The sequence below is a fragment of the Delphinus delphis genome, chromosome 9 (assembly GCF_949987515.2).
Source record: "Delphinus delphis chromosome 9, mDelDel1.2, whole genome shotgun sequence".
Taxonomy (NCBI): Eukaryota; Metazoa; Chordata; class Mammalia; order Artiodactyla; family Delphinidae; genus Delphinus; species Delphinus delphis.
Window position 1 is genome coordinate 37,239,727 of NC_082691.1, and position 22,071 is coordinate 37,261,797.

General features: G+C 38.8%; 1 protein-coding gene across 6 annotated transcripts in view; it reads left to right on the plus strand.

The window, feature by feature from the left end:
* Positions 1–426: 426 nt before the first annotated feature.
* Positions 427–22,071, plus strand: part of SNX13 (sorting nexin 13) — a 138,084-nt gene continuing 116,439 nt past the window's right edge. For 5 of the 6 annotated variants that reach the window (XM_060020409.1, XM_060020407.1, XM_060020410.1 and 2 more), the window contains exon 1: positions 546–675. In XM_060020409.1, the coding sequence (XP_059876392.1) occupies positions 664–675 (12 nt within the window). In that variant the 5' untranslated portion in view covers positions 546–663. Of the gene's footprint in view, positions 676–22,071 lie in introns of all 6 variants that reach the window. The other variant, XM_060020411.1, reaches the window with a different exon arrangement.

A 22,071-nucleotide genomic window follows, 5' to 3' on the forward strand; every position in this document is an offset into this window, starting at 1 on the left:
TCATATTTAAGCCCCAGACAGTGGAGAAAGCCGAACATCCCCCTCCTGCTCTTGGGTCGCCGCGGGGCCGGAGATATGCGAGAGGGAAGTTTTTCTACTGGACATCTGCCGCCTTGTCCCCGAGACGCGCGAGGTCCGCAGCGCCATCCATGGAAGCCTCGGCCTCTGCCCGTCTCGCTGTACCCCAGCGCCGACCGACCCCGGCGTGCGGCGGAGGATCAGCGGTCGCCGCGGACGCGTGCGCGGACTCCCGGGCCGGCATCGCGCTTGGGCCTCTTTGCCCTCCCAGCGGTCCCAAGTCGGCCTCTGCGCCCTGCCCCAGGGCCCTTTCAGCTGGCGCCGATTGGGTCTCCGACCACCCGCCTCCACTTCCCCTCGCGCCGGCGCTATGGCGACGGTCACGAGACGCCGGCTGCCCCTGCGCCCGCCAATGGGAGCGCACGTCGCGGGGAGACGCGGACGTCGCTCTTCCAAGATGGCGGCGCGTCCGTCGAGAGCTGCCGGGCCGGGGGGAAGCCAGCGAAGCCGAGTAAAGCCGCCGCCCGGGAGAGGACTGAAGGAGCTGTTGCCGCCGTTGGCGGCGGCTCAGGCAGTTTTCGCTGCTGCTACGGCTGTTGCCATGCGGCGAGGCTAGGAAGGAGCTCACTTCCCCGGGGTGTAATAATGTTAACAGAGGTAAGCGGCGACGGCGGCCAGTGTTTACCTGTGAGATGGGGAAGGGGCCGGCGCCTGCCGGTCGGATAACTATTTCCGCCGCCTGCGGGCTCGACCCTTGGTAGCGGGCCCCGGGGCCCGAGTAGAGCGGGGATCCTACAAGTGCCCCCTGAAGAGGAGCTGTGCTGACTCAACAGTCCCGCCACCTCCGGCTGCCTGTGCCTCTTCTTTCGCAGTTGCCACTTGCTCGTCGCCCCTGGCACTGGTCTCCCTCCTGCCGTCGCTGTCTCCTAACTCGCCGCTCCCTTCGTGGCGTCCCCTTACACGCTGGTCTGTGGCAGTGTCGGTCTCTCCGCGTTGCTGCTGGTTCCTGTTCCCCTACGGTTTTCTCGAGGTCTCTCTCTTCGCGGGTCTCTGGCCTCCAGGGCCCTCCACCTCCAAGCTCGGTCAGCATCCTGGGTTTGTCACTCGGCCAGACCGGTTTGTTTCCCACCCCCTACCTTGACTGCTTCGTGAAGAGGACCTCTTTTTCTCAGGGGGATACTTCGATAGCCCAGTTACATCACCTCCCTCTCCCACACCCTGTCACCTTTCGCTTAAATCGTAGGAATCTGGAAGTTGAGTTTAGCATCTATCCTCTTGATTTGCTTAAGACTTCCTTGGTACTCTCAGTGGAACAGTTTTTTCCCTTGGTTCTGAAATGGAAGTAGGGCAACTATGACTAGCCAATCAATTTCCCTTTTCTAGTGCTTGATGACCATTGCAAAAAGCAGACTTTTTGAAGAAGTAGAGTTTGCCTTTACTAGCAGTACTTTAAGGGAAAGAACGAAATTGTTGTAAGTAGGTACTTGACCTAAGTTAACAGTTATGTGTTGTGGTATATGTTAGTGTGGGTGTCATTGAAGATAAATTCTGAAGCTTGTGGATTTGAGGAAATATCTTAGAAGCTATACTCACTTTAAGTCCTGTGAAGCTTCCAATGTCAGCTGTCACGGACTAGTTTGGGCATCTTTGTGGGCTGAACTAAGGATAGCAAACAATTTTAATGGGCAGTGAGAAGTATTCCTACTTGGGCTAACGAGGACATAAAAATGTTTGTAGATGAGTGGCTTTTGTTGTGTGAAAATGTGATAATAAAGGACTTGCCTTTCCAGCCTTATTAACTCTGAGGAACTTCATACTTTGGTATTTGTACTTAATAATCTGCACACAGCCTGGTGTAGGAGGGCCTGGTAAATACTTATTGGTTGATTTTTAACTCATGAACTACTTATTTCTAGTAGTTTGTAGTTCACTTTATATTTCTGAATTCTACAGATTATTTTTTTCATTCCTGTAGTTAATTTTATTCCCATGGTTAATTTTATTCACAGAGATTATGGTATATCATAAGCTCTGTTGTCATTAGCAGTATTAGGTTAAAAAAAAAAAGGCAAGTAGCAGAAGTTCTATTTTTACCTTTAGTGTGATATTTTGTTGGGAATAATTAGCCTTATAATAAATTTTCAGTGGTGTTGCTAATGTACATTATTTTATGAGATAATCTTTTGGTTAAATTTGGCTTAGGTTAGCAGCCTTTGAAGAGTTGTACTGCTTTCACATGAACTCAGTGCTTGCTAGTAAAATGAGAGTCTTGATTTGGAAAGGCTGAACTTTCTAAGCTTCTGTATTTTATTTTATTTTATTTTTTGGCTGTGCCACGCGGCTTGCGGGATGTCAATTCCCTGACCAGGGATTGAACCCGGGCCACGGCAGTGAAAGCCGCGGAATACTAACCGCTAGGCCACCAGGGAACTCCCTGAAGCTTCTGTATTTTAAAATAATTTCATCTTTCAGTGAAATATTTTAAACAGTAAGTCAGTGATATTAGTTAGATGTGCTTTATTGCTGTGTGTGTGTGTGTGTGTGTGTGTGTGTGCGCGCGCGTGCGTGCGTGCTGTGCGTAGCTTTTAAGTGGAAGAGCCGGGATTCCAACCTGGGCAGTCTCTGCTGAGTTTATCATTAACCACTACACTGGATTACCTCTCCAAAGTAAGGCCCACATTAAATGGTACTTGGATCTCATCTGTGGTTGTGAGTAGTCATTTTATAGATGAGAAAACTGAAGCCCAGAGACTTATCCAAGGCCAAACAATTATTCGAAGCAAAGGTAAAACTAGAATCCCATCTCCTGACTCTCAGTATAGAACTCTGACCATTTTCCTCTCTATGGATAGTTTTCAGCTCTCTTGAGAGATTTTATTTTATTTATTTATTTTAATTTATCTTTCTTTTATTTATTTATTTTTGGCTGCATTGGGTCTTCGTTGCTGCGCGCAGGCTTTCTCTAGTTGCGGAGAGCGGGGGCTACTCTTTGTTGCGGTGCGCAGGCTTCTCATTGTGGCTTCTGTTGCGGAGCACGGGCTCTAGAGTGCAGGCTCAGTAGTTGTGGCACATGGGCTCAGTAGTTGTGGTTTGCGAGCTCTAGAGCGCAGGCTCAGTAGTTGCGGCGCACGGGCTTAGTTGCTCTGTGGCATGTGGGATCTTCCTGGACCAGGGCTTGAACCCGTGGCCCCTTGCATTGGCAGACGATTCTTAACCACTGCGCCACCAGGGAAGCCCCACCCACTCGTTTTTTTTAAATAGGAGTGAACTTCCACATATCAGACTTAGGATATAGGATGTTTACCTGAGAACTTGTTTCAATTAATCTGAATTTTCACAACATTCAAATATAATGAAATATTTATTAGTGAATTTTCATTACACACACTTTAAAAAGCTACTGGGGTTATTATTTCTGAGCATGTATTATCATAGAGAACTAAAGTTATAGAAGATGTAGGAAAATATACTGAATTTGCACCACTGCTGTGGCATACTCTAGAGATTGTCTGTGCATAAAAACCAGTTACCAGCCTGTTGACACTTGTGCTTTCAAAAATAGTGAATAAAAATCGTACTTATTTAAACTTAGTAGTTGTTTGGGTTGTGTGTAAATGTGGAGCATTAGTAAATGTTACATAAAAATTGTAGTTGTGCTAAGTTATTTCCATAAAGATTTATTGATTTTTTAATATATTAACATTCATTCTTGATTTTGTGGTTAACAAATATGGTACAGATGGGTAAGGCATAAACTGCTGTACTTTTAGAGGTCCCAGGTTAATAATTAAGGGAGTAAAATTTTGTAGTTCAAATAAATTTGGAAGATTTGCCTAACGGAAGTTAAAAAGGACTTCTTATAGCTTTTGATAGGTGATTTGCTGTCAAAGAATGTGTTAGAACTTGTGTCAAATTGCATAGAGACTGTGATGGTTAATTTTGTGTGTCAACTTGATTGGCCTTGGGGTGCCACATTAAACATTATTTCTGGGTACCACCGTGATGGTGCAGCTGGATGAGGATGAGATTAGGATTTGAATTGGTGGGCTTGTTAAAGTAGATTGCTCTCCCCAGTGTGGGTGGGCACCATCCAATCTCTTGAGGGCCTGAGTAGAACAATAGGAAGAAAGAATTTGCCCCTTTTTTTCCTGCATCACTGTTTGAGCTGGGACATTTCATTTCATCTTCTCCTGCCCTTGGACTGGGATTTATACCGTCAGATCCCCAGATTCTCAGGCCTTTGGATTGAATTACACCACTGGCTTTCCTGGCTCTCCAGCTTGCAGACAGCAGATGGTGGGACTTCTCAGCTTCCATAATCTTGTGAGCCAGGCCCTCATAATAAATCTTAAAAAAATTTCCTATTGGTTCTGTTTCTCTGGATAACCCTGACGAATACAGATACTTACAGAGTTTCTTGTATTTCGCTTTGGGAAATCCTGAGATGTGATGAGTTGTGCATTAAGGGAGAGTCTTTGGACTTTCAGAGCTCTTTTTAAAGACACACACACACACTCTTGCCCATAGTAAGTGCTTAAGAAAAAATTATGACTTGATTTTGTTGGTTAATACATTAGTTAAGAGAAATACTCTTGGGGTGGGTTACTCCTTGTGTGACGTGAGCTCTTTCTTTCATTATTAGTTAATGACATTATAAAGGCTACTAACCAGAACAAGAAGCATAGGCCCATTGCTATTCAAAGGATGTTAAGAGGTGGGAAAGAGATTTTATAAGGGAAGAAGGACATTACTGTCTAGAATGAGGCTGGCTTGCCACTCTACATCTTTTGACAAGCCAAGTTGAGTATTGCCAACCATTTCTCAAGAATTCTAAAGGGCCTTTGTTTTATTTTCCTCCCACAGATTCCAGACTTTCAGAGAGCTTACAAATAAACTATATTTGTTTAGTATTTATTTCCATTATATTTTCTTATTCTAGCACGCATATACCGTATTTTCATCACTTCTGATTATCAACTAGCTAGCTGGTTGACAGAATTGCAAACAAAAGCAAATGTGTGATTTTTTAGTTAAACTCTACAACTTTATATTAGATAAATGTAGGTCTTCCATTTGGCGTTTCAGAATATTAAAATAGAGGTTTTAGATTTCTATAACCATCCTTGGGAGTCCTAGGTAGGGAGATACCAGTGTTCAGATGGATTGTTCCAAAGTTTGTTGACCAGTGTTTCATAGAAATTGATAAAAGTTTCTTAACTAGTCCACTGTGTTTAAAAGTTTTGCCTTAATTGCTACAAGTTTATAAAATTACTTTTATTTATTTGAGGAAATACGGAATTAAAGTACAGACGTTTGTAGTTTTAAAGGTACAAGGCATTGGTTTGTGAATCATAAGGCCACTGCAAAGTGTGTGGGTTTACATTTCTGTGTGTAGTAACTACCAGCACATGTATACACTTTTACAGATTATAAAGGGTGCTTTATCTGTTAATTTAATCACGTTATTAGATGTGCTCATGCTTATGTTTAGTGTCATTTCTAGTTTAACTGTGGAATAAAGAGTATTGTCTAGAGTAAAGAGAGAAAAAAAGGGGTATGCGAGGATGTTTGAAGTAGATCGTTTTAGGTGGATCAAGTAAGCTCTGTTAGCTGAGTAATAATGGAAAAGGAGGGAGCATGAGCTTCTGGAAGAGGAAGAAAACAGGTTCTATCATCGTTAAGAGTTGCCAATGCTGGCTACTCACTAATTAGCCATTTGGTGGCAAAGCTAAGTGACTTTATGGCATTCCTGAGTGAGGTTCTCAGGGTATGGTTTTTTAAATTGTGTTTTGAAATACTGCGGTTTCACAGACCATCAAGTGCTCCCTCAGTTGATGGAACTCTAACATTGACTTTCTGAGTCAAGTTTAATTTTCATATTACAATGCCTTATATATTTGTGAGGAGAGGGAACTTCGAATTAAAGCAAGTGGACAGCTCTGTTTTATCATGTTAAAAAATGGTTGAAACTTGAGTAATAGGTTGAAGTCATGGTGATGCATACTTTGTCTATCAACTACCACAATAGTGAGGCTACACGAATATGACCTATATGTTAGGCATTTCTAAGGATGAGTCTTAACTTCACCACTTATTTATGATGTGACGTTGGGGAAGTTGTTTGAACTTCCTGACCCTTAGTTTCCTTCTTTGTGAAATTGGGATAATAATAGCACCTTCCTAGCTACTCTCACATTGTTATGAAGATCAAATAAAATGATAGGGAGTAAAATTCTTTGTAAACTGTCAATCATTATACAAATATTAGTGTTTAATACATCAGTTTTGTTCTCTATATGTCTTGCACTAATATGAATTCAGGTTCTAGGCTCCATAGCTTTATGGCTCACTAGCTTCTCAGTGGATCCCAGGAGAAAGAGGGTATCCCCTGGCCATTGCTGCAGTTACAGAGAGGCAGGGACTAGACTAAAAGAAGGGAAAGGAAAAAAAATAGACTGAGAGCATGTCTTGCCGAGTAATAATAAGGATAGCTTCTTGTGTGGTTGGTAAATTGATTCCAGAGAATTTCTGAAAGGGCAGTTCCAAAAAATATTTTGAAAAAGGTTACTTATTTGAGGGTTAGTAGTCATTTGTGTATACACAGTGTGAAATATTCATGGGAAAAGAAATCCTTTATTTTTAATCAACCCTGGTAAATTATTAAAATCCTGGTCGATTCTTAAGAAATAAATTAATAAGTTCTTAATTCTTAATTGTTTAATACAATTTTTATAAGGCTTTGGTTGTAACTTGTACTAATGGAGATTAATTTTTGTGGATCACTTTGTTCACCAAACATAAATACCCCTACTCTGTGGTAGGCACATGCTAAGTTCTGGTGCTGCAGTTGTGTCTGACCTGAAACCTGCCCTCAGAAAATTCACTATCAGAGCTAACTGGTGCCACTTTGGCCATCATTCAGCTGAAGCTTTGAGGTCTTTTGTCAGAATAAAACAAATTACGTAATTAAAAGGTGAAAAACTAAGAGGAATAAAAGGTTGGAGAATGTAATTAAAAGGTAATTACTTGCATTTGCTTTAGTTAACTCCAGGTAAAACTACCAGTTTGGATGACATGGCTGCTCTAAAATGAGCTGCTTCTTACAACTGAAGAGTCAGCCCATTTCTACTGTCTCTCTTCGCTCCAAGCTAATTCACAGTGAGAAGTGGAAAAAAAAACACAAGAGAACAGAGGAGCAAAAAAAAAAAAAAAAGTGAATTTGTCTTTTGTTTTGTTTTTATGAAAAGACTCTTTATATCTCCTTAAGAGGTCTACCAGATTTTACTGAAAGACGTAGCTGAATTCCATTACCTTGGTAGAAGTAGTACTTGGTCCCTACCCCGTATGTTACATATTCCTGTATGTTACATATTCGTGTAAACTCCTGAATGTGCAGCTTACCATTGTATTCCCAGTGCCTGGAAGAGAGCTTCACGCTTAGTCCTCACTAAATATCTGTCAATAAAAGAATGTTGAATATTCCCTCCAGCAAAATGAAAGTAAAATTGAAAAATTACTAAGACAAAAATCGTCTTTGATAAATTTAAACTATCACATTAATTACCCTTCAAGGACTGGTTATTATCTCTGTCCATTAGGCTTTTTAAAATAGTACACTGTGGTTGAATACTATGTTTGGGATCACAAAACACGCACACAAAAGTTAGACCAAAAAAAAAGGTGAACATTAAGCATTTAGTTAGAATGTAATTCTGTTTTAATTTTTCCTACAGAGAAGAATCTGATTAGATTGATGTTATTTTCATGTAACAAATCATAAATGCAAGAACAACTTGGATTTTATTTTGTGTTTTTACTACTTACTTTTTATGATTTCATTTGTATTCCTGAACTAGATAAACCTAAAGCTTTGTTTATAATAGTACAGTAATGCAGATTTTTGTGGTGCTTTGTTGAGTGTTTCGTGTTTGTATGACCTTTAATGTTGTCTCGAAGTTGCAAGTAAGAGTAAAAATTTAGTCATGAATTTCAAAAAGTTGGACATTTGGGGGGTACGTTTTCTAGGAGGGCAGCTGCTACCACGATCTCTTACCTAAAATACCTCTCAATGTCACTCTTAGAGCATTGTTAGATCATTTCACCCATCTATAATTCCACTGTATATTCAGAAATAATATGTACCAGAAAAGTTCAATAAAATAATTCTGCAGCTGGTTTAATGATCTTTCATTTAGTACCAGAGGCTCATATACAATCATCTGGAATAATTCACCATTGTTAGATTACTGCACTGTTTTCTCCAATTTCCTGAGGGACCTTTTAATTCTGATGCAGCTGTGAAATTCCTACGGTGAATCCTGTTTCAACCTTAGCCCTGCATTATTGGAGAGTCCTTGAATGTTACTCTATTTAAACCTGAATTGGTTTTGCTCTTGGAACCCTGGAGCTATCTTTAGCCTGGCTGTGGTTTGGCAGGTGAGCGAGTCTGTGATTCTTTGTATTGTGACATCTTTTATTTTCAGGCCAGAGTTGTGTGACAACAGGATATGTATGGAGAATGGCTCTTGGATTCACGATCATTTGAGGCTTGGAAGTTATAAAACTGAAGTTGTACAGTTTTAATGGAAGAGTTAAGTCTGAAATAAAATTTCACCTCAGTTTAGTTATTACATAGATTTTGGGAAATAATGGTCTGATTTTAAGATACTATGATATTATGTATTATCTAATGTTTCTCCAAGTCGTAATATTGTACTTCAGAATTTGTTCTTGATTTCTCTTCCTGAGATTATTTGAGGTGGCATTTTTTCTTCCTCAGAACTTTCCTCAGGGTGTTTAATCAGATCACAACTGTTAGTATAACTAGCTCCTTTAATGTCCAGTGTTAATTACTAACGTCATACACTTTTTCTTGAGTACTACCTAAGTGCTCAACACTCAAACCGTTGAAATAGTCTAATCCTGGTAAGAGTTAGCAGAATAAGAGGAAGTGGTCTAGAGGGAGGTTGGCGACAACTTGAAAGGTGGAACACAACAAAGGTACAGAAAAAGAAACTGAAATAATGGACTTTACAAATAGTGGGTGTGTTGATTATATAAAAATTTTAGAAAAATCAATTAGGCTTAAGAATATTTTATAATTTATAAAAGCTCTACCAGTTAATGTCTGATAGCTCAGAATATTCAAACAAATAATAGGCACTAATGCAAAATTTGTAGAACTCCAGAAGTTAGTGAGATTGCCTTTGTACTGGGACTCAGAGTGTTAATCATCTCTATCTCTCTCTTCTCTCTCTCTCCCCCTAAACCCTGCCACATATATATCTTCTAATCACAAATTGGACATTCTTAGTTTCTGAAGAAGAGTGTATGCTTTTGGTTAAGTGTGGCCGTTGGTGTCAGATTATTTGGATTTGAATCTGTTTTGTCACTTCAGAGTATTTTGACCTTAGAAAGTTATTAACCTTTTTGAGCCTCAGTTTTTTCATCTGTGTAACTTTTAAATTAATGATACCCTATAGGGTTGTTCTAAGTATTAAGTGAAATAACATGTTAAGTACTGCACACAGTATTTCCCACAATAAAACTCAAGAAATAACTAGATTTTAATTATTATTTCCTCAGAAGTAAATAACAAGTGGTTTATTTTTTATAACTTAGAATGTGTTTGAAGTTGTTTTTTGTATTTTGTCTTTGTTTTATTGAGGAAGTTTTAAAATGTCAAATTAAACAAAGTAATCCCCTTTGATGCAGATGATCTAATTCTTCCCTTTCTCAGTTTTTATTAACTTTCTAAATTATGTATTGCACTAAGAGCTAGATCTAGACTAAATATCAGGAGGAAATCAAGAGAGGTGACACTTGTATACTGTGGTCATAACTAGAACTTTTGACTGAACAATAATTTCTTTTGCCCACTAAAGGTTTTACAATAGATGAAGTGAAAGGGAAAAGTTGTAGTATAATCTCACATGCTTTAAAAAGATGCCGGTGTTGTGTAGTTTTCTGCTATGGGAAGTACTAAGGTTCTTGTCAATTTGATAAAGTTCTATGTAAAGTAGCTCAGAATTTATTTAAGCTTTTCTCTTGAATTGTTCCTTTTTATAGGGAATAGAAAGATGAGAAATGTTAAAATACTTTGTTTAAAAAAATTATGTAGTTAGCTTGATTGGTATTAGTATACTGTGTAGTAGGTTAAGAAAAAGACTTAGGGCTAAGTTATTACAAATAAGATTTGTACTTATACATCTAAATATGGGTATTAAGAATGTAAATTCAGTTCCTTTATTCAGGAGCTGCTTATCTGCATTCATGTAATAGTACAATACATTGTTATATTCAAAGAATGGAGTGTTGGGCTTCCCTGGTGGCGCAGTGGTTGAGAGTCTGCCTGCCAATGCAGGGGACGCGGGTTCGTGCCCCGGTCCGGGAAGATCCCACATGCTGCGGAGCGGCTGGGCCTGTGAGCCATGGCCACTGAGCCTGTGCGTCCGGAGCCTGTGCTCCACGACGGGAGAGGCCACAACAGTGAGAGGCCCGTGTACCGCAAAAAAAAAAAAAAAAAAAGAGTGGAGTGTTCATGTGATAATAACATTTTAGTTAGCTGAAGATTATACCATCAAGGTCCTTTGTGGGTGAATCTGTGTCTGTCTCTATTTTCCTTACTATACTTATTTTTTCCCCCTTGTCGCTGTTGCTTTGTGGATGTGTTGATTTTTTCCCTCACCTCTTTTATTATTCTCCTCTATGTCTGTAGGCGTGCTTGCTTTCTCAGTTTTTTCCCCTAACCTTCACCCTTTCCTTCCCCCACCTCCAGCAAATTAAAGAGGCCACAATAATTTAACTTTTATTTTTTAAGTTATACTCCACTTAATGGGTTTAAAAATACTTTCCATTGCTTAAAAATTTAAAAGGCGAATGTATACAACAATTTGTATATATTTTTAAATAATACAGTTCAGTATAATTTCGTTTTGTGATTGTATACCTCTTGTCTGAATTTATATTGATTAAAAAGCCTCATAATCTCTGAGTTAACAGAGAACAATGTTGAGCTTTATTTTTTATTGTGAATTAAGAGCATCTTGTAGTACTTTCAGGGTCATTGTTTTGATGTGGAGTTGTTACTGTACAGCCTTCAGGAACATGAAGGAAATTTGTTTGAACCTGTACCAAGTCTAGAATATACCTTGAAAGTTATCTGAATACTAATACCTACAAAATCTACACCAGATTCTTAAGGGGTACCAAGGACTAAGATATTAGTGTCAGTTTAGTTACTTCAGGTTTTTCTGATAAATTGAATTTTTTTTTTTTTTTTTTGTGGTACGCGGGCCTCTCACTGTTGTGGCCTCTCCCATTGCGGAGCACAGGCTCCGGACACGCAGGCTCAGCGGCCATGGCTCACGGGCCCAGCCGCTCCGCGGCACGTGGGATCTTACGGACCCGGGCACGAACCCGCGTCCCCTGCATTCGCAGGTGGACTCTCAACCACTGCACCACCAGGGAAGCCCAATAAGTTGAATTTTTAAATCTTAATAAATCACTTTTATTTGATTCCTTAGATATATGTGCAGAATTTTGCCCATCCCCCTCCATATCCTTTTTTTTAAAAAAGTCTACTTAAGAGTCGGTGTAAAATAATGGTTCAGGACATGCTTGAATTTTATTTTTTTTATTTTTTTAGTTTTTTGGTATGCGGGCCTCTCACTGTTGCGGCCTCTCCTGTTGCGGAGCACAGGCTCTGGACGCACAGGCTCAGCAGCCATGGCTCACGGGCCCAGCCGCTCCGCGGCATGTGGGATCTTCCCAGACCGGGGCACGAACCCGCATCCCCTGCATTGGCAGGCGGACTCTCAACCACTGCGCCACCAGGGAAGCCCTATTTTTTTTATTTTTAAAATTTATTTATTTATTTTTGTCTGCGTTGGGTTTTTGTTGCTGTGCATGGGCTTTCTCTAGTTGTGGCAAGTGGGGGCTGCTCTTCATTGCGGTGTGCGGGTTTCTCATTGTGGTGGCTTCTCTTGTTGCAGAGCACGGGCTCTAGGCGCGTGGGCTTCAGTAGCTGTGGCACTTGGGCTCAGTAGTTGTGGCTCGCAGACTCTAGAGCTCAGGCTCAGTAGTTGTGGCGCATGGGCTTAGTTGCTCCATGGCATGTGGGATCTTCCCGGACCAGGGCTTGAACCCATGTCCCCTGCACTGACAGGTGGACTCTTAATCACTGTGCCACCAGGGAAGCCCCATGCTTAAATTTCAAACCAAGTTCAGTTCATGGTCCACTTCTGTGACTTAGCTGTTTCCTCATCTATAGAGTAGAGTTAGTAATATAACTTATGTCATAGAGTTGTGAGAATTAGAAATCTATATAAAGTGGTTAGCAAAGCACTAAACAGTTAATACTAACACTTAATACATCATGGCTCCTGCTGTTTCAGAGGATGCTCCTTTTCATAAGAAGAAAGGGAGAGGTAGGAGATTGGTGACAGTTCAGTGCTAGGCTGTGCTTTGAACATTTAACCCTGTTTACTGTAGTTTCCCCTTGTATTATATATTATGGGGAAAAGCAGAAGTTGAATTGTCAATATTGGGACTATTATTCTTGTATTGTTACAGTCTTATATGAATGAGGTGAAGGGGGGCCACTTATGAATATGGCCTGTTTTATCTTGCATTGCACTATTTAACTGCCGTAATAAAAGTTTTGTGTGCTGTAGTAGAGAACACTTTGGTAAATAACAGTCTTCTAATGTATAAACTAAATTCATTCTTTCTGATTCACTTTTGTAAAAGGAGCTTAAGGTGAATTGCTGTGTGACTGAGTTTATTTTTCAGTATGAGGTAATGATAGAGAATGACCTTGGTGTTTGAAGATTTTTTTTAAAATTATTTTTGGCTGCATTGGGTCTTCCTTGTTGCACGTGGACTTTCTCTAGTTGCATAGAGTGGGGACTACTCTTAGCTGTGGTGCGTGGGCTTCTCATTACGGTGGCTTCTCTTGTTGCAGAGCACGGGCTCTAGGCGCGCGGGCTTCAGTAGCTGTGGCATGTGGGCTCAGTAGTTGTGGCTCGTGGGCTGAGCGCAGGTTCAGTAGTTGTGGTGCACAGGCTTAGTTGCTCCGTGGCATGTGAGTTCTTCCTGGACCAGGGCTCGAACCCGTGTCCCCTGCATTGGCAGGCGGATTCTTAACCACTGCGCCACCAGGGAAGCCCCTGAAGATCTTTATGTACTTACTGTAATGTGGCTCAAATAGAGTGGGTAGGCTGTAGACAAATTACTGGGTTAGAAATGCCAAGTGCAATACTGTATTATATCAAAATAATAGATTTTATTTTAGTAGTATTAAAGTGACAGAATCTAAAGAGAACAAGATATTTATGGAACAGGAGGAGAATTATTGAGAAACCTGGGCATTCAACATTTTAATTTCCTTTTGATGTTTTCTTTCTGGCCTTGAAAAATATAGTGGAATAAAGCTTCCTTCCTCACTAAAATATTCCCGTAGTAGTTTCAAGAAATGTAATGAATTAGAACTCTGTTATTCAGAAAAAGAGCTTTTTAAAGGAATGATTTAAGTGTAATTTAAAAAATAATTTTTTGTTGTTAAATGTCTTAGAAGAAATACAAGTTTTAGTGTGTTTAATTATTTCTAAGAATATGATTAGAATTACAAGCAACATAATTTTCAGCCGTTTCAAAATTCTCACAAACTGTTGGTGGAAATCTAGTTTTTCTTTTCTTTATCCATATACATTGACCTAGGTACAGGAATAGCATAACCTATATTATCCCTCACAGGCATGTGGGATCTTCCTGGACCAGGGCTCGAACCCGTGTCCCCTGCATTGGCAGGCCGATTCTTAACCACTGCACCACCAGGGAAGTCCCTCCTCCTCTTTCTCATCCTCTTTCTCCTCTTCACTGTTGTGGATGATTATCTTGTGCATTAGGATGCTGTGTAGGATGCACACAGCAAAATCCTTAGCGTCTGTGATACCCACCCCCCATTTTGATAACCAAAAATGTCTCCATACATTGCTAAATGTTTCCTGGGGAAATAATTGCCCTTGGCTGAGAACCACTGCAGTAAAGATAGTGCCTTTTCTGCACTTTATCTCTTTAGATACTTATTTCTAGAATTGTTTTTATCTCGAATCTGTTTTGTTCCATTGATCTGTGTGTCTGGACTTTAGCCTCTTTTGCTTATTTATTTTACTTCTCTTTGTTGTTTAGTAAGTAGTAATTTAAAAAACAGCTTTATTGACATGTAATTTATATACCATTCATGAATACAGTTCAGTGGCTCTTAGTATGTTCACAGAGTTGTGCATCTGTTGCCACAGTAAGTTGTAGAACTCATTACCCTCAAACAGAAAAACCCTTACCCTTTAGCTGTCACTCCCAAATCTTCCCTGCTTTGAGCCCCAGGCTATCATCACAAGTCTGTCTCTATGGATTTGCCTGTTACAGACACTTTATATAAATGGAATCATACAGTGTGTGGTCTTTGTGACTGGCTTCTTGCACTTAACATGTTTTCAAGTTTCATATATATTGTAGCATGCATCAGTATTTCAAATTTCTTTTTATTGCCTAGTAATCCATTGTATAGAAACACCACATTTTGTGTATTCTTTCATTTATTGATGGATATTGGGTTATTTTCACTTTAGGGCTATTATCAATAATGCTGCTATGAACACTTTTTTGTATGGACATGTTTTCATTTCTCTAGGGTATATACTAAGGATGGAACTGCTGAATCATATGGTAACTCTATGTTTAACCTTTTGAGGAACTGTAAATTGTTTTCAGAAGTACTGCACTATTTTTATTCCCACCAGCAATATAGGAGGCTTCTAATTTCTCTGCATCCTCAAGAATATTTGTTATAATCTGTCTTTTTGATTATAGCCATCCGGTGGGTGAGAAGTGATATCTTGTAGTGTATTTGATTCGCATTTCCCTAATGTCTAATAATGTTGAACATTTTTTCATATGCTTTTTATGACCACTTATATTATCTTCTTTGGAGAAATGTGTACTCAAATCTTGTGCTCATTTTAAAATTAGATTATTTATTTCTTAGTTTTTATTTAATTTATTTTTATATACTTTTGGCTGTGTTGGGTCTTTGTTGCTGTGCGCAGGCTTTCTCTCTTTGCAGTGAGCGGGGGCTACTCTTCGTTGTGGTTCGCGGGTTTCTCATCGTGGTGGCTTCTTTTGTTGCGGAGCATGGGCTCTAGGTGCGTGGGCTTCTGTAATTGCAGCACACGGGCTCAGTAGTTGTGGTGCGCGGGCTCAGTAGTTGTGACGCACAGGCTTAGCTGCTCTGCAGCATGTGGGATCCTCCCATACCAGGGATCGAACCTGTGTTCCCTGCGTTGGCAGGCGGACTCCCAACTACTGCGCCATCAGGGAAGTCCTTCTTAGTTTTAACAGTTCTTTGTATATTCCAGGTAGAAGTTCATTATTAGGTATATGATTTACAAATATTTTTTCTCATTCTGTGGGTTGGCTTTTCATTTTCTTGAGGGTATCATTTGCAGCACAGCATTTAAAAATTTTGACATAGTCCAATTTATTTTTCTTTTGTTGACTGTGTTTTTTGTGTCAAAAATATTTAAATTTTGTAATATATTTTCTGTAATTAGCTTCAGGAAATGGTATCAAGGATCACATAAACAAGACAAACTAAATACATAAAAATAGAGCAGAAATTAAGCCATTATAGTTTTCCCCAACTTGAATTTTGAAAAAATAATTTTTTTCTTAAATTTTATTATCATATTTAGATGTGTGTGTGTGTGTTGATAGAAGACTTTACTGAGAATTTGAGGGTGATGAGGCATTTGGTTTACATTGTAGCAGTGCTAGGTAATTAAAAACCACTCTGCTCTGTAGTGGAGTAGCTAGCTACAGTAACCTAAAATTTTGCAGTGTTCCAATCCTCAGTTGCCATGCTTTGAGTGTTTTCATGGTTAACCGCACCCCCTAGAGGAGGAGGAATCCTCCAAAAGCAGAGACTGTTTATTTCTAGTCCTGCCCTCTCTGTCTGTAATAATCTGTTTACCTTCTCCTGAATTCCTGGCTCTATTATTTCATGATTATTGGTGTGCTTATCCATTACTTTTTCCTAGCACATTCTGAGTCTCTGGGTCTTGACTTTGCAGATCCCTAACTAGGCCGGCTTATTCTTTCAGCAACACTACATGTCCAGGAATCACAGCTCAGTCTTGATATTCTTGAGGATCATCTCTGATTATGGTCCCGCTGCCTCTTCATAGTCACTTGCAGCAATGTGTCTGCTCTCATCATCTCCACCTTCTTTTATACTTATTAACGTTTTAAAAATTTTATTTACTACCTAATTAAACTTTGACAATATACAAATACATATCTGTTTTTTAAGATTTTCCAGTTCATTTTAAAGGTTATGTGTGTTAAGCTATTCCCTCGTTATTACCATAATTTGACCAATTGTTTTGTGTCGCTTTCTCAAACAAGATGTTAGTTTCATGTTTTTCACTTGCTGGAGTACAGATTTTATGACAGCCTTTTTGATCATTGCTTGATAGAAATAAACATCCATAATAGTATATTCACGTAAACATTTTAAATGACTGTTAATTGAATGTAAATAAAATGAGTTAAGGATATGGTGTGTCTTTTGTAGGAAAAGTGGTATGTGTAATCTAAAAAGAATAAAGTATTATTTGCAATATATATTTTTTAAAAAGTTCATGCTGCTTGAAGAGTAAACCAGTGCAAAAGTGTATTTAGTAAGAAGTGAAAGTATTTGCTTTTTCTGTTTTAAAAGCAGTCTGGGTACATACTTCTATACCTTTCTTTATATTTAATACACGAGAGAAAATTTTCATTAAGTTACAAAAATTACTCTTAAAAGTGGTGCTGTAAATTATCTTTTCCCACTTTTATAAGTTTCTCAAGTGTTTATCTAATTTTTCCAGTAGTGTTTATTGTTACACTTTATACTCCTGTCTTCTCCCCTTCCCTCTGCCATATAGATAGGTGCTCACTGAATTGATTTGACACAGAAACAAAGGGCAAGTGAAATTGAAGTATTAAGATGCCAATTAATGATAAGAAAGGAAGGTAATCTGGTGAAGATTATCACTAGGAAAAAATATTGATGTGTATATCACATTGATTTAGATGATTACTGAGAAGATCTGTGGATTCGATATATACTTATTCAGAGTATACTGGATGTGCCAGATGTTATACTTGTCAACAGGAATACATCAATGAATAAAGCATATACATTTTATGATCTCATGAGACTTAGGTATATGGTATATACAGGAAAATAAATAGACAGTGCCAACGTAATGTGATAAATGAAGATATTGACAAGAGAGTGGTTGAAATGGTGAACTGTGGAGTCCAGTCTAGATAGGGAAGTGAATGCAGAAGTGGGCTAAGTAAGGAGAAAGTAGAATTAAGTGTCTGCAATTCTGAATGATAACGAAAAATAGATGCAGTAGGTTTAACTAATTTAGAACTGGAAGATTGTGATCAGAGAGTAAGATAGTTAATTTTCACATTTCCCATTCAGAGAAGACAGGGTGATGAAGTCTGGAGTGTGGTCTTAAAGTGGCTAAAATGGACTTGCAGTGAATGTCGGTGGAGGTGAAATGCTTATGATATTAAAAGTAGAGTGTTGGGAGTTCCCTGTTGGTCTCGTGGTTAGGATTGGGCGCTTTCACTGCTGTGGCCCGGGTTCAATTCCTTGTTGGGGAACTGAGATCCCACAAGCTGCACGGCGTGGCCAAAAAAAAGAAAGAAAAAGAATGTTGGGTGGATGCATGTTGAAATAATTCAAGGTTATGTCGTACTTAGGACAGAAGCATGTCAAGAGTTTTGAGTGAATGATTAGTAGTGCCCTGGGGAGCAGTGGTTTGCACCTGTGACTGCATTTTGGAATCACCTGGGGAACTTTATAAACTACTAATGCTCTTACCCTAACTTTGCTGCACATTGGAAATTCTAATGGCTAGCTCCCATCCTCAGCTATTCAGATTTAATTTGTATGGGGTGTAACCTGGGCAGTGGGGCTTTAAAATGCCCCTGGGAATTCTAATGTGCAGCAATTGCACAGTGGCAGGGTTTTGGTTTTTTTGTTTTTTGCTTTTTACGGGAAACTGGCTGGGAGTTATGGTTAGGAACATGACCCTGCATCATGAAGTTGGAGTACATGATAAATGAAAGAATAAGCAACCTTTGAGAGTGAGGCAGGAGAAGCAGCTTTTACTTAAAGCAAACAGTGAAATTGTTGATGATATAGATCCGTTTACTTTTACCCTGGAGCAGAGTAAACCTAGAGGGAGGTTTTGGGAGGAAGGTAAGCAGTGGGAGGTTGGATAAAGGAGGAAAAAACAAGAACAGTACAGTGGTTAGAGTCCAGGAGAGGACTGATAACTGTAATAAATTTATCTTTTGGTAGTGACCAAAGATAACAGGGCATAGTGGGTTCATAATGAATCTGGAAAATACATTCTGCAGTCCCATGGTGGATGAAAGTTGGAAATTGGATGAGTGGCTCTCAGGAGTCAGTTTAAGACCTGGGGTTGAACTTAGTAGGAAGTCCTAGCTTTGTATTCTTCTCTTTGTTAAGGGGTTTGGATTGGTTGCATAAGATCCATGGAGAGGCCCAGAGTTTCATGCTGCTGTTCCACAGGCTCCTAGGTGAGTGGTTAGGGGCCTGGTCTCTTTTGTCCGGACACTGGCAGGAGGAGGCTGTGGAGTGTCAAGGCTTGGTTAGGTCTGCAGAGCATAGCTCTGCTCACTCGAGCGTGCTTGCTTGTGTGAGTTTGACACTTTGCTGTACCTAACAATGGCAAAGCCTTTGCTGTTTCTTTACTTTTACACTTGATGCTTTTCAGGAACAATTTTAATTGCCCAATTCCAGATTTTTTTCAACATTGAAGAAATGGTATAGACTTAGAAACAGTGAAAAGGGACCTTGTATATTATTTACGCAAACTTCCCTTATTTATACGTTGGAATTTTATGCATAGAGAATTGAAGTCAGTTTCACAAAGAAACCATTCACCCTAAAGTATAAACGATATATGAGACTAGAAATTTATAATTGTTACACTGATTCAAATTTGTTGTCAGAATAAACTGGTTTACTGCAACTCATTTGATTAATTTGACATGTAACTTGATTTTTTTGCATTGTTAAACTTGGAAGATGAGAACATCAGATATCACTGTCAGTGGAGTGCAGAAAATTTATATTTCTTTTAAATTAAAGGAAGTGTTTTAAAGTATAATACTTGCAGAGTTCAAGAGCTACCCTAGTTATGCAAATGAACTGTGGAATTACTTTTGAATGATGAGTTCATTCAAAAACATTATGAAAAATTGTTAATAGATTTTTGGTCAGAATAGGGTAAGTAGTAAAGTAGTAAATTTGGTAATAGCCTGATGTAGAAATAAGAAAATTGTATGCTTAGTGGAAAATATACTTTTGCATAATTACAGTATATCATGTCAACTAGTAATTTAAACCCATATGCCCTTACTGAGCAAAATATATGTCCATGACTAAAGCTTTTGTACTTTTTTTTTTTTTTGTGGTACACAGGCCTCTCACTGTTGTGGCCTCTCCCGCTGTGGAGCACAGGCTCTGGACGCGCAGGCTCAGTGGCCATGGCTCACGGGCCCAGCTGCTTCGCGGCATGTGGGATCTTCCCGGACTGGGGCACGAAACCTTGTCCCCTGCATCGGCAGGTGGCCTCTCAACCACTGTGCCACCAGGGAAGCCCAAAGCTTTTGTACTTTTTAAAAGTAGATGATTTTGTATACAGTGACTTTATTTCACGTGTGTTTGAATTATGAAAGTAAAAGTAACTTTTTGAGGTTGTGACACCAAGCATATGATACCTATGATGGGTCATAGGGATTTAGGTTACATCAAAAGGATGCTTTTAACGCTGGGTTGTGACATGTATTTTTTTATATGTATCTTTTGTATTCATAGTTTTCAGATGTGCTTATTAGCAAGATGAAAACTGAGGAGCAATTATGCTAAATGGTGCTTGACTTCCTTTTCTCTTTTTGGATTGCATTCATTGATTTACCTATGTTTAGGTGGGTATGAATGGTTCTCATTTTTCTAAAAGTCAGTTGATATTTATTAAAAAACTCTGCACAGCTAGTCAGTTGTCTCAGTCATTTGTGGGGACATTTCATAGTTTAGTTTTGCCAATACAGATTTAGACTATTCATAGGAATGTTAATAAGATTTTTCTTTGGCTGTGGCAGCTGACATCATTTGGCTTAAATTTTCTAGGCCAAAATTATTTCTGCTCTACTGTATGGTGGTAAATTCTGATAACTCAGCTGAACATTTATTGTGTTAGAGTATATATCCAAAGCTGCTTCCTGAGGAAAATTTTGGCTTGCTTATGTGGCTTTAGTCTGCTAACTTGTAGAAGTAGCGTTGTGAGAACACTAGTTAGGCTCTTTAATTTTTATGGTTTACCTTATTTTTAGGTGTATATAGATTAACTCTAAATCGGAATATAGACTACCCACTTTCAGTGACCGCAGATTATATGATTCTCAGCACCTCTCAAAGCCTGAAAGAATTGATATTAGGGGAAAATGCCTGAGAGTTATTTAATCCAGTCTTTCTTTTAGATTCTCAAATTTCATCTATTGATTTGTTTATTTATAATTGTGGTTAAATTCTCTAATTTGTATCCTTGGATATAGCTTGACTACTAGAAAATTACAATCTTAGAACACATTAGTTTTACTTCTTGCAGAGTTGCCTTCATTGACGTGCCTTTTAATGTTTATGTCCACTTTCTTTAAAGTCATTAGGAGAAGCAATTTTGTTAAACTTTCTAATGACTTTCCTGTAAAACTTGCTGAGAACATAAACCAGTACTTCATGCTTCGTTTTTCAGATATATTCCTATATGATACAATTCTTTAAAAATTCAGAGCTGCAGATATAGAACATCAGTTAATGAGAGGAAGCTTGGATATCATCTGTTCCCAACGCGTTTACAGATGAAGAATTGAGGCTCAGAGAGGTCAGCTGTAAGTGGTTGGCCTACAACCTGGGTGTAGAAATTGTGTCTTCTAACAGCTGACCCAGTTTTTTTTAAGTTTTCAAAACATTGAGGTGAAATTGACATAACATAAAGTTACCGTTTTATAAGTGAACAATTTATTGGCATTTAGTACAATCACAATGTTGTGTAGCCACCACCTCTATATAGTTTCAGAACATTTTAATCACCCCGAATTACACTTGCTCCCCATTTTATTCTCGTCCCAGCCGTTGACAGCCACCTTTCTGCATTCTGTCTCTATGATTTTATCTTTTCTGTGTATTTCATATAAATGGAATCATACAGTATTTGACCATTTGTGCCTAGCTTCTTTCACTTAGCATAATGTGCTATCCGTGTTGTAGCATATATCAGTACTGCCTCATTCCTTTTTATGATTGTATAATAAATACTCTATTGTAAGTAGAGACCACAATTTGTTTATCCATTCATTCATTAGTGGACATTTGGGCTATTTTTATCTTTTGGCTATTGTGAATAGTGCTGCTGTGAACATGTATGTATATGTATTTGAGTTTTTAGGCTTTTTGGATATATACCTAGGAGTGAAATTTCTTGGTCATATGGTAATTGTATGTTTAAATTTTTGATTAACTGTCAAACCATTTTACATGGTGGCTGTACCATTTTACATAACCCCAGTTTTGTTTGTTTATTTGTTTCCCTTCTACTCTCCTATGTAAGATCATGGTGACTTGAAAAAGAAAATGAGCCAAAGATCAGTTTTTTGTTGTTGTTGTTTTTTTAGGATATCAACTCTTATTTAGTACATTTTATACAGTAGATTTTTCAAACGGGTTTGTTTATCTTTGTTCCAGTGGTTTATTTGTTTATTGAATATGATTTTGCTTTGTTCATGTCATTCAAACTGAAGTGAAGTTGTGCTCCTTCATTTCTTTTCTCTCACTCTATTTATGTTCATAGAACCCAGAGAACGGTTTTAGAGGTCTAAGTAAATGTAAATCTCCCTACTGTGCAA